The sequence below is a fragment of the Giraffa tippelskirchi genome, chromosome 13 (assembly GCF_054371585.1).
Source record: "Giraffa tippelskirchi isolate mGirTip1 chromosome 13, T2T-mGirTip1v1.2.pri, whole genome shotgun sequence".
Taxonomy (NCBI): Eukaryota; Metazoa; Chordata; class Mammalia; order Artiodactyla; family Giraffidae; genus Giraffa; species Giraffa tippelskirchi.
In genome coordinates this window covers 83,868,337-83,882,602 of record NC_137287.1, presented here as the reverse complement: position 1 = coordinate 83,882,602, position 14,266 = coordinate 83,868,337, and the positions used below count along the sequence as shown (strand labels likewise).

General features: G+C 44.7%; 1 protein-coding gene across 3 annotated transcripts in view; it reads right to left on the bottom strand.

Moving 5' to 3' along the window:
* Window positions 1-14,266, bottom strand: part of KIZ (kizuna centrosomal protein) — an 87,141-nt gene that overhangs the window by 17,111 nt on the left and 55,764 nt on the right. For all 3 annotated transcript variants that reach the window (XM_081558724.1, XM_081558726.1, XM_081558725.1), the window contains 2 exons: window positions 7,557-7,719; window positions 6,622-6,681 (listed from right to left, as the gene is read on the bottom strand). In XM_081558724.1, the coding sequence (XP_081414850.1) occupies window positions 6,622-6,681; window positions 7,557-7,719 (223 nt within the window). The remainder of the gene's footprint in view (window positions 1-6,621; window positions 6,682-7,556; window positions 7,720-14,266) is intronic.

Genomic DNA, 14,266 nt, shown 5'->3' with positions numbered 1-14,266 from the left:
GTGCTTTCACAATTCTAAAGATACAGAAAACTCATCTATGTTTAGGGATTTAAAAAAGAAAACAACAAAACACCACCTGTCTATGTGAATGTAAGGTACACAGGTTGGCTCCATAACCAAAATCACTTGTCATATGTAGACTGCCATGCTGCCAGCAGTCCTGGGCCAGGGCACCTCTCAACCTGGGGTTCTTCCCTGTTCTCGCACGAGATGGCCGATGCTCAGAGAAGGGAAAAGCTCCTCCTTCCAACCAGTTGCCCGGAGATGCTTCAGAAAAGAGGTGTTTCCACCACATCCTGCATTTCTATGGGACAATTCAACGGTTACACCTGAAAATAAGTGCTGGGCTGGTAACTGACCTTTAGTGAATGTTTAAAAACCTAACTGAAACTGTTTTGCTGATGCTACTTCACACGAAAATTCATAATCATGGTGCCAGCCATGTAACACTGCTCAGTCACGGGAGGTGAATTTTCAACTCTTGAGGCCATGGAATATTTAACTTTTGAGTCATTTTGATCAGGAAGTCATATCTTACTGGCATAATTAATAGCCCTTAAAAACAATATTTTTAGTCATTTACACTCAGTGATTTATAAAATGAGACGAGTCGGAATGAAGACTTTTTATTATCATAATATCATGATATCATAATATCAGCATTATCATCATTTAGAGTTGGGCCAGGAGCAATCACATAGATGATGAACCAGAGGTGACAACATAAGATAGGACGAAATCCCTCCCCTCCCCTGCCAGGTTGAATAGTGCTTCTCCCAAATTCACATCCACCCAGAACCTCAAAATGGGACCTGCTCTGTAAACAGCATCTGTGCAGATGCACTCAGTGAAGTATCTCAAGATGAACTCATCCTGGAATCACTCTGGGCACTGACTTCACTGACTGCCGTCCCACTGGGGAGAGGACACAGAAGCCCAGACACAGAGATGGCGGCAACACGAGGCTGGAGGCAGAGACTGGGGTTGTGACATCATAAACCTGAGGCTGCAGCAGGCCTGGAAGGATGCTCCCAGCGCCTTCAGAGGGCACTGCTGCCACTTTGATTTTGGACTTCTAGCACCCACAGCTGTGAGAACAAACAGGTCTATGGTTCTCAGTCTGCGACGCTTTTGTCACAGCAGCTTTCAGAAAGTCACACCCTCCCTGAGCCCTGACTGCATTGAAGCATCTAGAGCCTAACCTCCCCCTCTTCCCACTGGGGTCTCTTGGATAAAAGAAGTGTGGTTCACAGGATAACCTACAAGGAGGGTTCAGCTCTGAGGCTCCCTGCTCCATGGTTCTCAAGCTTAGGGAGTTGCCTGGTATGTTACATACAGACTGATACCTGGGCTCACACCTGGAGGTCCTGGGGTATCCAGTTCAGGATGTGGCTGGCACACGGGTCTGTTTTAAAGGCCTGTGTGGGATTCTGCTGGGCAGCCTCTGAGCAGAATTTCTCAGGCACTTCTGAGTTCATTCTTGGGAACGTATCCACTCAGGAGCTCTCCCAGAAGGTGCCCTCCATTCCTCCATGGCCATGGTAAATGGGTGCTGCCAGCCTGCAGTGTCCGGAGTGAGGAGCTCTCTGCTCTCGTGAGCAGCAGGCCCCAGGGTGAAGCCACGGCAACCTAACTCCTGCCACAGACATGGAGCCACCTGGGCAGGGCCAGGGCCAACCCAGTAGCAGATGGTGCTTGCCTGGCTGCCCCGGGCATGGCATCCGGACCTGACTGGGCATCTCCAGGACAGAACAGGTGAGGTGCAGACTCAAGATAGGCTCTGGAGTGTAAGCGCTTTGCCATTGGCCTTCGCAGTCCTAAGTTGTCACTGAAGTTTTCTCTCCCAGGATAGATTCAGTCTCCTGTGACGACGAGGCCAACGTCCATTTCCAGCCTTCTCCCACTCTGTGGTAAAGCTCAAGCAATGATGTTTGGGGAAGCCCTGCCCAGAGTCTGACTGCACCCTTCAAACCTAGGCTGACCTCCCACAGAGCTTCTAAAGGGATGGACCGCAGTCTGACCTGGAATATTTCAGCTTGCCAAAGAATATCAGTGAGAAATGGCACAGTCAGGCAACCACTTTCAACACAGCTTGACCAAGAGAATTGGTGTCAAAAGAATGAGAGGCTGAATGGACATTCTTAGAGGCTTAATCCTCTTGAGATAAAAGCTGAGAGCCCTTTTCACATGGAGCTTAAGGAGATGAGTTTTGCCAGGATGGGCACGTGGGTGGGAAAAGTACTGGTGGAGTGACTGATGGAAAGAGACGGTGTGCTGGCCTGAATCAACAAGCGCTTAAGGGAACTCCTTCACACTCTCATTTTCATTCATTTGTTTGACAAAATGAGTGCCCACTGTGTGCCAGATACTGTGTCAGGGGCTCTGTTTTCTCTGACACTTAGCATAAGCTGCATCATTTACTAAAATTAAAAGTCACCAAATTCTCAAGGTAAATTGAGTATAAATACCAATAAAATTACCAATGGGGGAAATTTCCCTTTGGGGGTGTGAGTGGTTCAGAGGAAGACTTTCTTAATCTAGACAAGCATGACTTCAATCCCGGCCTAAGTGCTCCAGGGAGACACTGACCTGGTGGTCCTGTACCTCTTGTGGTCTCAGGCTCACCTAGGGGTATAGGCTCACCCTGCTTTACAAGGGCCACCCCGGGACTGTCTGCACTCAGAAATCTTTGCAAGCTGCCCACCTCTCCAGGCTTTGTTCTTCATCGCTCTCAAGAGCATCCTTTCAGGGCTGATCTTTTGTTAAGTTACAAACTGGTATTTAACTGATCCAGACGCCCTGAGGCAGGTGCCTCTCTTATAAAACAAGAGAGGCCGGCTGGTGGGATGGAAGGACTTTCCGACTTAAATACTGAAGGTTGAGTGTGATTCAAGACCTGACACTCTGGCTATATGGCTTTGACAAGGGCTCTCAATCTTTCCAAGTTTGCTGGGCCATCTGGAGAACTGTCTGTGTTCCTGCAGGGTTGCTGTGACGGTTAGAGACGTTGGAGGCTTAGGAGGGTGAGGACCCAGGCTCTGGCTGTCTCCGGCCTTCCCTGGATTCAGCCCAAGTAGAGGTGTGATATATATGCAGCTTATATACTATTCTTATATACAGAAACCCACACACTCATAGATAATCCTCTTAACCTTTGATTTCGACCTGGATTCTTTAAGGTGAACAACTAGACTAATGAAAGGGGTGGACTGTGTTAGCAAACAGATCAAAAGTTCGCTCTTGTTTATAATTCATGGATGGATGTCTCCTCCAAGTCCTCAGCAGGCGCCTGTGCTGTGCGAGCAGCCGAGAGTCTGTGTTCTCTGGGTGCAGCTCTGCACCAGCATCCCAGGGGAGCTGTCTGGCCCCCACCATGAGGTGCCCACTACACACCACATGGGGATGTGGGGCCCCCACCAGCGAGGTCGCCAGGAGCCCTTGCAGCTGCCGTTTGGGCCTCTTCTTGGAGGGTTTCTTCATGAATATAATGAGAAGTTCCCAAAGTCCATGAAGCTCTCTTCAAGATTCCTTTCTGATGAGGTAATGTCCTTTGGATTCAAATCTTCATTTGCCTTCTGATGTGGAAACTTCTGGCAGAAATGGATTCAGTGGAAGGTGCTGTCCATGAGGACCTGTGGCAGCGCAGGGCTGGGTGGTAGCGAGTAACAACGGCATCCCCAGGAAAGCAAGCTGCTGTCAGGATCCCAGGCCGGAGGTGCCTGGGCGCCCCTCTGGGACCATCTTGGGGTTACTCCCTCTGTGGCACTGCCCCAGCCCTCCCACTTCTCCCCTCTGGGTTTCACATATGAGGTTCCTTTTAACTAGATGCACTGGGATGAAAACGCTATGGCCAGTGGGGCCAGTGTAGAAGACCAACATAAGATGCACACTAAGATCATCGATGTAAACCACAGCTGACGTGGGCTGCATGTCCAGTACAGGCTTGGTGCCCTCACATTCCTGACCTCACCTCACACACCATCTGGCTGAGCAGGAGGTCTGCTTTCCCAGGTCAGAGGCTTGACGGGTGAAGAAACAGAGCAGGAAGTAAAGAGCTGGCTGACAGCAATGGTTGATGCCAAAGACCACCACATTTTCTTAACCCTCTGAGGGCAGCCTTGAAAATGTTCCTTTTCTTTGGAATATTCTAGAAGGACTGCAGCCTGTACAGATGGGGAAGCCTCAACAGAACTATTACAAAGGGGGAGGAGTCTGTCTTAATTCATACACCTGCCTTACTTTGTTGCTGCTCACTTGATAAGCTATGTCTGACTCTTCGTGACCCTGTGGTCTGCAGCACGCCAGGCCTCGCTGTCCCTCACCATCTCCCGGAGTTTGCCCAAGTTCATGTCCATTGTGCTGGTGATGTTATCTACCCATCTCAACCTCTGTCACCCCCTTCTCCTTTTGCCTTCAATCTTTCCAAGCACTAGGGTCTTTTTCAGTGAGTTGGCTCTTCGCATCAGGTGGCCAAAGTACTGGAGCTTCAGCTTCACCATCAGTCCTTCCAAGGCCTTACTTTACCAAAGGCCAAATCTCCAAATAATCATGGCAAGACACAAACATTAATAAAGAGATGAAGATCAAGAACTCAGAGATCAAAGTAGCTGTAACGATAGACACAACCATAGCAGAGCAGAACCAAGGCACCCAAGGCCTTCGGCAGGCCCCTGCTGAGAGGTGCCGAGGAGGGGGGTGTGGTGGCTGAGGCAGGACCACAAGGCTCCCACTAAGAAGATGCTTCGAACAGCTTTTTCACATTTTCCAGGTTATTTTATGTCTACTTCTTTGGCCTATAATAGGCACAAAGCTTTTTTTTTAGCTGCCAACTACTGACAGATCAATGACAGATTGTTGGAATTATAATTTCTTTAAAAAAAAAATCTTCATGGCAAATAACCTGTATTCCTTTGAGGCACATCACACCTCTTCTTGCATGAAGAGAAGAAAGATTTGAAACACTGATACTTAACTATCTCCTCTCTTATTAGGAAATTCTGAGACATACAGAGGACACACTGGAAGTTACGGGGGTGGGGGTGAGTGACACGGGTGATGGGGTGAAAGGGCGCAGACTTCTGGTTATAAAATCAGTAAGTCCCGGGGATCGGATGCACAGCGAGGTGACTATAGTTAACACCTCAGGACTGTCTATCTAAACACTGCTGAGAGAGGAAACCTTAAAAGTTCTCAGTAAAAGAAAGAAAACCTGTAACTACATGTGGTGACGGACACTAGTGAGGCTGACTGTGCCCAACATCCTGCAATGTCTACGCACAGTGACTCATCACGTTGTGCACCTGACATGGGTATAATGTTACATGACAGCTCTCCCTCAGTTAAAAAGTTCTCCGGGAAAATCACATCTGTACTAATGCGGGGATACTGACTCATCACAAGGGGTGTCTGGAAAGAATGCTGAGCAGACAGGGATCGACAGGAGACAAGGGGACTTCCTGGTTCCCCAACAAGTCCTTGCGATTCTAACTGAAGCAAATTCAGAGGTCCTTAGATATCCTGCACTCAAAGGCAGATGCAAAAGAAAAGCACACAAATGACCTTCTGGATGTCTGTAGTTTGGGAACATCTACACTTTTATTAATTCTACTAATAAAAAAACAAACAGGAAACTCTATCAGAGTTTTCTCAAAATGAAGAATAAAAATCCAATAAACATATCACTGGGAAAACATTTCAAGGAAAAGAAAACCTCTGTATTTTGGAATGAAATATTATCTGATGCAGAACATACACAATAATTGCTCCACTATAAACTCCTTTTTCAAAATCGGAGTTCATTGCCGACACATGGGTTCAGAATTCATCATCAGGCTATGAATTGTACTGCCATAAAAGGAACCATTCTCTTTGCTGATAAACAACAAAACTAACTCATATGCAGATGCATGCCTCAGTACCTCGGTGCAATGGTGTATTTACTTGTATAAATATTTAAAGTCAGACCTTTGAATTTATAATGAAGTAGCACACCACTTTACAAAACAAGGTACTAGTAAATTTAGACGTATGACAAATAGAATTCTGATCAGAATACTAATTGCTGCTGCTGATATTCTAAAACTAAAAAAAGTAATGACATTCAGATTTCATCTAAACAAGCCAAACACATGTGCAGAAATCTTAATAGATCTTAACGAAACCTTACTGCTAAAATTTGTAATTGATCAGACGGGCTTTGTAACTGAGACACAAGCAAGCTTCCTGTCTGGCACTTTTTTTCCTGCTTTTTTTTATAATGATCCAGTCAATTATTACAGGAAAGAATAGAGGAAATCAGACACATCTGTAGTTGGCCATATAATGATTGGTGTCCCCATGGGGACTGGCCTTTGCACACAGAGGCAGGTGCTGAAAGGCTCGTGGGGGTGGGATGCTCGCAAGTATAAATGTGCAACACTTCTGAAGGACTCAGTAAACCTGGGTATTTTCCACCTCCGTTTGTGTTAACCCAAGCTCACCACACTCTCAGGTTGGAGCCCCCGCTCCAGTACATGGTCACTGAATCTGCCTGCTCTTGGTGGAGTCCACAAACACTAACCTAAACTGTTCTGGTTACAGGAGAAAGTAGAACCCCAGGTCCTCAGGCAGCCATGAGCTTACCTGTGATGGGCATCCTCGCTGCCATGCTTTCTTCTGTGCTCTCGTCTCCACTCTCGTCTTCTAAAAATGGAACAAGTGATAATAAAAATGTATTTCAAGGTTATACTGATGGAACTGGCCTTTGTTTGGTTTTTTAGTTGCCATTCCTTTTAACTGCACTGCTCCCCACCTTCTCTTTTTGGTCAGTTTATTTCTTGTCTGAAATACACTGTTCCTAGAAGAAAGCCTATTCAAAAGCTAAGGTGTCTCTACACTGCTTTCATGCAAAATAATTTAGCCCGACATCAATCAGATTTGGGTGGGGCTTAACATACGTGGGCATCAGGTCCAGCACATGTCATCAACCTCTGATCACATCCCGGGCAGCTCAAGGCCCGGGCAGCTGACAGTGGTTTCCTGGCACATCTTACCAGTAACACTAAAATAATCACCATTTCTAGAGACTAAAAATTGGTAATAAAATTTGGGGGGGTATCATAAATTCATTGATTCCTAATCATTTGTTTAGACTTTTATAAGGCTGTATTATAATTTAAAAGAATATTTATTAATTATGAGTAAATTCTATTAAGTGATATAAAAAACTTCACAGTACTTCATGGAATTCATTTTAATGGAATCATCTCCATCTTTGTGGGACAATCAAAGAAGTACCTACTGTCAACTGTTAATTCTGTTACTATTTCATAGCTTTATAAAAACTAATTTTATTGGAAATTCAGCAGAATTGAAGACCTACAATCAGGTTTCCCATTCTTCACAGACTTCAGGTGTTTTCCTGAAGTGGAAGGTGGTATAAAACGAGTAATGTATCATGCATACTGAATCACAGGCATTGCTTAGCAGCTTTATTTTATGGGCACACTTTGAGAAAGAGGGTGGCATGCTGATTCTGAGCACAGCTTTGCTGTGGACGAGCCCTTAACAATAGCTACCTTTTTCCCTTGTAGGAACACCTTTGGGCCACAGAGTGGGTTTTCCATTCCTTACTCCACTTTCGTCACTCCGAGTAGATGGCAAACTGCAAGATGACTTGCTGCTGTGAACAGCCGACTTGTCATGCTCTTCTGCAAGATCTTTTTTCAATAACGCAGTTGCCTATAGTGTTTAAAAGAAAGTACAAAAAATTAACAAACTGTGGTCACATTCCCCTTGGTCTCAGAGATCAGCCTTCAATTATTATTTTACGTCAAGCTTTACTTGAGATTTGTCTCCTGACATTTAACCTACATGAAAATGTCTTCAAGATAAAGTAACACTAGGCTATTTTCCAGCATAATTTAATTCTTCACGATAATTTACACTCACAAGGAGATGTTTTCTGTGGACTGAATCTTCTGTAATGTGGTGCCTTTCTACTTGGGAAGGATGTGTGTGAGCTGTGACTAACTCTGTTCAGCCAGGTGGTACATCCCAGATCCATCCTCTCATGGCCTGAATTCTGTCTTTCAGGCATGTGAGACAGAGTTGGTTTGGATTGAGGAGATTTGGAAAAACGTGACCTTACAGTATCCTCATTCTTCAAGAAATGACCCCTGAACTTTCCCCAAAAGGAGAATTGTGGAAGGACTTGGGGGCTGAGGAGGGTACACTGAAGCAAAGAGACACCTGACCTCGCTGGAAACTGTAACCCTCAGTCAAGGATATGGACGCTCTGCACTTTGCCACCAAGTTTGCCAGGGAGCTCAGGAAACCCAGCGACCACACAGCCTGTCTGCTTCCTCCAGGCACAGAACGGTCTTACCCATGTCACCCCATGTGTCTGGGGCAGGGGGGTGGGTGGAGATCTGACCACAGCCAATGTGACAGGTAGAGAAAATGTGGCAATTAATAGGATAGGTTAATACGTGTGACACTTCACGTCCAGGTCAGCATTCTTCCCTCAAGAATTAAAAATACACTGGTGACCAGAGCTGAACAACCAATATAATGTCACCGTCTGGCTGCCAAGGCACATGTCTCTCTCTCCCCCATTTGGAGTGGAAGCCTGCTTAGCAGTGCTGACCTCTCCCTGGGACCTGATGGCAGCATTAAACCCACTGTGTGGGGAATGGACCTGAGACCCTGCAAGTGAATGTGAAGGGGGAGCTGGGCACAGCCTCTCCAGCCATCTTCCATTCAAGCATGAAGTGGTTAACAATGCTAGTGTTGAGTGAACAAAGGGGAAGATTCTACTTTTTGTTTGTCATCAACGTGAAAGATGTGAAGCTCTGACAGGAAGAATCACTGAGGCAGAACCTCAACGACTCAGCCTGGTGAGTTTGGCCAAGGCCACTGTTATCGGTCTGGACATCCCAGCAAGGCACTTGCCTTTGGCCTTCCCCTCATTTTGAGATCTCCACCCATCCTGATCTAATCGAATCTGTTCCTGTAGCGAGCAGGAGCCTCCTCTGTGCAGCCAATTATTCTGGCTACATAGAAAGCATTTCAGAAGATGAAAAGAATTGGCCTAGTTTCTGTAGTTAAAGCTGTAATTTCCTTTTTCTGACATTTAAAATAATCCAAACATTCTCAGAGGACCTCAAATATGTATTTCTTCTTCGTATTATCTCATGCAATAGCTGTAACTGATAATTTCTTGGTGTGACTTCACAATAGCCACTGTCTGAACCCATGGTTTAAGAATAAAGTTGTTAAAAGCCTGTTGAGGGTTTCTACACTTTCTACTGTGCAATGTGCAGACAGAGGAGACTGTCCTGGATGGTCAGTGACTCAGACAACTTCTCACTAGTCCCTGGTGATGACACATGAGCTATCTGTTTTGCACATCCCTTTCCTACAAGAACTTCTTTTGCTTCAACTGGGTTCCACCTGGGCTTCAAAAGAACACAGACTAAAGTATTATAGCTACAAACTTCTTTGTAACAAGCCCTTGTAAGCTTGGTGAGAGGACCACCAATGCCATCATCTCTACCTGGAGCCCTTTTTTTTTATTTTTACCATGGTAAGTGTTAGGCACTCTACAGGTTTCATTTATTTTGTATATTTTATCCCATTTATCTTTACCACTTAATACTCATATCTCTGGGATTTCTCTTAGCTTTTTGATAGGAACATTTAAAGATAATTCTAGAGGTAACTCCTCAGAGATGAGTACTTTATATCTATATGGGTTTCAATGGATGGTCAAATCACAGCATGAGAATGGCTGATCTGACTCTGTTGGACCATGAGGCCAACAGAGAGGGCAGCAGGTCTGCCCAGTGGGTTATCTGCAGAGGAGTTCACAAGATAAGTCCCTCACAGGGAGGGAATCATGACAAGCTGGGACAGAAACAAAAGTCAGCCTCAGACAAGGATGGGTCAGAAGGTCCATTCAAAGGATCAGTCAAAAACAACTTATGCAGAATCAGGAAGAACACCTGTGATACCTACTCAAGATGTACTATTTGCAGACCTTTGAAAGGGTGCATTTCTAAAAAGGCCCCAGATGGAAGGAGTTTGCAGAGTAGCACTGACAACATGAACCCATACCCACAAAGCAACCAAAGCCCAGAGGAGAGTGAGCAAGCTGCCATGCATGTGCCACCTGGGACTGAAGGGTTCTGCAAAGTGGGACCTTCTATCTGAAAAATTCACCAAAGATGGACCTTCTGATGGTGCTTATGAATGGCCCGTGCTCGGGTTCCATCTGATCCGTTAGCCAATAAAGGCTTTCTCTCCTCTCATACATTTAGAGCCAGCCTGGTACAGCGAGGAGGGGTGGGATGGAGGGCTGGAGACTGTCTCATGGTTTTCAGCAGTCTGCAGCCTAAGTCTGGAGAAGGAAATCGCAACCCACTCCAGTGTTCTTGCCTGGAGAATCCCAGGGACGGCGGAGACTGGTGGGCTGCCGTCTATGGGGTCGCACAGAGTCAGGCACGACTGAAGCAACTTAGCAGCAGCAGCAGCAGCAGCCTAAGTCAATACCAACGAACTAGCTCCTCCCTGTTCTAACCTTCCCAGGAGCCAGGAGAAAGCACTTAGAAATTCAATGTCAAGGTATACACTATCTGCAGGATGAGTGAGGAAGATATCTCCATATTTCAGATCTCATGGAAGATAAACCATCCTATGAATTACATTCAGCAGGACACCTAGAGTTAATTGCCTCAGTTCCTCTAGGATTTTCTTAAAGTTCAGTTTAAATGCAGTTCTTTCTAAGTCTAGAACCCTAAAAGTCACCTAGGCTAACTCTAAATTTATATCCCCAAACTTAGCAATTGTGATATTCAAATGCAGAAACTGATAAATGAAGATATTAATGGAAGAGGCTTGTATCCAAACACCATTAAGAAAAGTGAAAGATGAAAATCAAACTGCTCAAACTATTATAGCAAACAGAAAAAATTTATATAGGGAGTTCTCGAAAGTCAGTAAGAAAAAATACGACTAACCTGACAGAAAAATGAACAAAGAATGTGAACTGGCAAATTATAAAAGGAGAAATACAAAAGGCTAACAAACAGGGAGGGGAAAGAGTTTGATCTCAGTTGTAATATAAAGGTCAGTTCAGTTCAGTCGCTCAGTTGTGTCTGACTCTTTGCAACCCCATGGACTGCAGCATGCCAGGCCTCCCTGTTCATCACCAACTCCCGGAGTTTACTCAAACTCATGTCCATTGAGTCAGTGATGCCATCCAACCATGTCATCCTCTGTCGTCCCTATCTCCTCCCACCGTCAATCTTTCCCAGCATCAGGGTCTTTTCTAAGGAGTCAGTTCTTTGCATCAGGTAAGCAAAGTATTGGAGTTTCAGCTTCAGCATCAGTCTTTCCAATGAATATTCAGGACTGATTTCCTTTAGGATAGACTGGTTGGATCTCCTTGCTGTCCAAGGGACTCTCAAGAGTCTTCTCCAATACCACAATTCAAAAGCATCAATTCTTTGGTGCTCAGCTTTCCTAATAGTTCAACTCTCACACCCATACATGACTACTGGAAAAACCATAGCTTTGACTAGATGGACCTATGTTGGCAAAGTAATGTCTCTGCTTTTTAACATGCTGTCTAGGTTGGTCACAACTTTTCTTCCAAGGAGCAAGTGTCTTTTAATTTCATGGCTGCAGTCACCATCTGCAATGATTTTGGAGTCCCTAAAAATAAACTTTGTCACTATTTCTACTGTTTCCCCATCTATTTGCCATGAAGTGATAGGACCAGATGCCATGATTTTTGTTTTCTGAATGTTGAGTTTTAAGCCAACTTTTCCACTCTCCTCTTTCACTTTCATCAAGAAATTGATGAAAGATCACTAAAGAGTGATGAGCTTCTTAGTTCCTCTTTGCTTTCTGCCATAAGGGTGGTGTCATCTGCATATCTGAGGTTATTGATATTTCTCCCAGCAATCTTGATGCCAGCTTGTGCTTCATCCAGTCCAGCATTTCTCATGATGTACGCTGCATATAAGTTAAATAAGCAGGGTGACAATATACAGCCTTGACGGACTCCTTTCCCAGTTTGGAACCAGTCTGTTGTTCCATGTCCAGTTCTAATTGTTGCTTACTGACAGGCATACAGGTTTCTCAGGATGCAGGTCAGATGGTCTGGTATTCCCATCTCTTGAAGAATTTTCCATAGTTTGTTGTGATCCACACAAAGGCTTTGGCATAGTCAATAAAGCAGAAATAGATGTTTTTCTGGAACTCTCTTGCTTTTTCGATGATCCAGCGGATGTTGGCAATTGGATCTCTGGTTCCTCTGCCTTTTCTAAATCCAGCTTGAACATCTGGAAGTTCATGGTTTAAGTACTGTTGAAGCCTGGCTTGGAGAATTTTGAGCATTACTTTGTTAGCCTGTCACATGAGTGCAATTGTATGATAGTTTGAACATTCTTTGGCATTACTTTTCTTTGGGATTGGAATGAAAACTGACCTTTTCCAGTCCTGTGGCCACTGCTGAGGTTTTCCAAATTTGCTGGCATATTGAGTGCAGCACTTTCACAGCATCATCTTTTAGGATTTGAAATAGCTCAACTGGAATTCCATCACCTCTACTAGCTTTGTTCGTAGTGATGCTTCCTAAGGCCCACTTGACTTCACATTCCAAGATGTCTGGCTCTAGGTGAGTGATCACACCATTGTGATTATCTGGATCGTGAAGATCTTTTTTGTATAGTACTTCTGTGTATTCTTGTCACCTCTTCTTAATATCTTCTGCTTCTGTTAGGTCTATACCATTTCTGTCCTTTATTGTGCCCATCTTTGCATGAAATGTTCCCTTGATATCTGTAATTTTCCTGAAGAGATCTCTAGTCTTTTCCATTCTATTGTTTTCCTCTATTTCTTTGCATTGATCACTGAGGAAGGCTTTCTTATCTCTCCTTGCTATTCTTTGGAACTCTGCATTCAAATGGGTATATTTTTCCTTTTCTCCTTTGCCTTTCACTTCTCTTCTTTTCATAGCTATTTGTAAGGCCTCCTCAGACAAACATTTTGCCTTTTTGCATTTCTTTTTCTTGGGGATGGTCTTGATCACTGCCTCCTGTACAATGTCACGAACCTCCGTCCATAGTTCTTCAGGCACTCTACCTATCAGATCTAATCCCTTGAATCTATTTGTCACTTCATTTGTGTCAAATGAACACACAAAAAACTTGGCTGTCATCTGCACTTCCAAATCTGGTGTTCAAAAAAGGTTGATGGTATCCGGTTTCATAAACAGTTCAGAGAACTGATATTTTCATCCATTCCTGGTAAGCGATGACCCTGCCAGGGTGAGTTCTGGCAGTGCAGAGCAGAAGCCTGGGAGATGCACAGACCCTCTGACCTAAGAGATCTACATCTAGGAACTCATTCTCAGGAAACAACACGAGAATCTGTAAAAAACTGAGCTCTCAGATATTCTTTGAAACTTTTTCACTAGGGAAGAAATTAAAAACATCTTAAAACGTTCAACACCAGGAGCCTGGTTAAAGAGACAGTGGAAGGGCCACACAGGGGTCTCTGTGCAACTGTCAGAGAGCATGTGATGGTGTGAAAGGAGGTTTCCCCGGTGACACGGTGTGGGGGGCGGGTCACGGAGGCCTTCCACACCACAGCACAACCCATGTTTGTCAATATATTGAATATCAAAGACCACACATTTCAGTGTCATCAAGGTTCTACACAGAGAGCTGGGTAACAGGCAGTTGTCTTGTCTTCTTTCTGTTTACCTTAATATTTCAAGTTTGTTTTTTTCCTGCTATGTTTTTTAGAAAAAGAAAACATATGTTAGCTCTACAAGGATACTATTTCTGCAGTGGGTGGTACAGAGAGAAAATGATTGTGAAAACACTTAATAAAATAAAAAGCCTTCACATGGAAATCAGTGTTATTCATGCAGATACAGAAGAGAAAGAGAATGAAAAACCAGGGGTGTTGACAGCATGGCTGCTCCCCTCATACACAGATTTAGCTGACCCTTCCTCAAGAACCTTGACCACCAGAAGCAATTGCCCAGTGTGCAAACGGAAGTGCAAGTGTCCTCACTGAAGCTGTATGTGAGTCACAGGAGAGGAAGGCGATGTCATCAAAGTAGCCATGAGAAGAAAGGGGAAGTACTCTCACGAGCCAGTGAACGAGTAGTCAGTGAACAAGTAGTCAAGAGAGGAGGCTGGAACCCCAGGCCACCATTTAGGGAGGGGGCAGGGACTCCCGAAGCTGACTCCACCTGCTCTGTGAATGATGC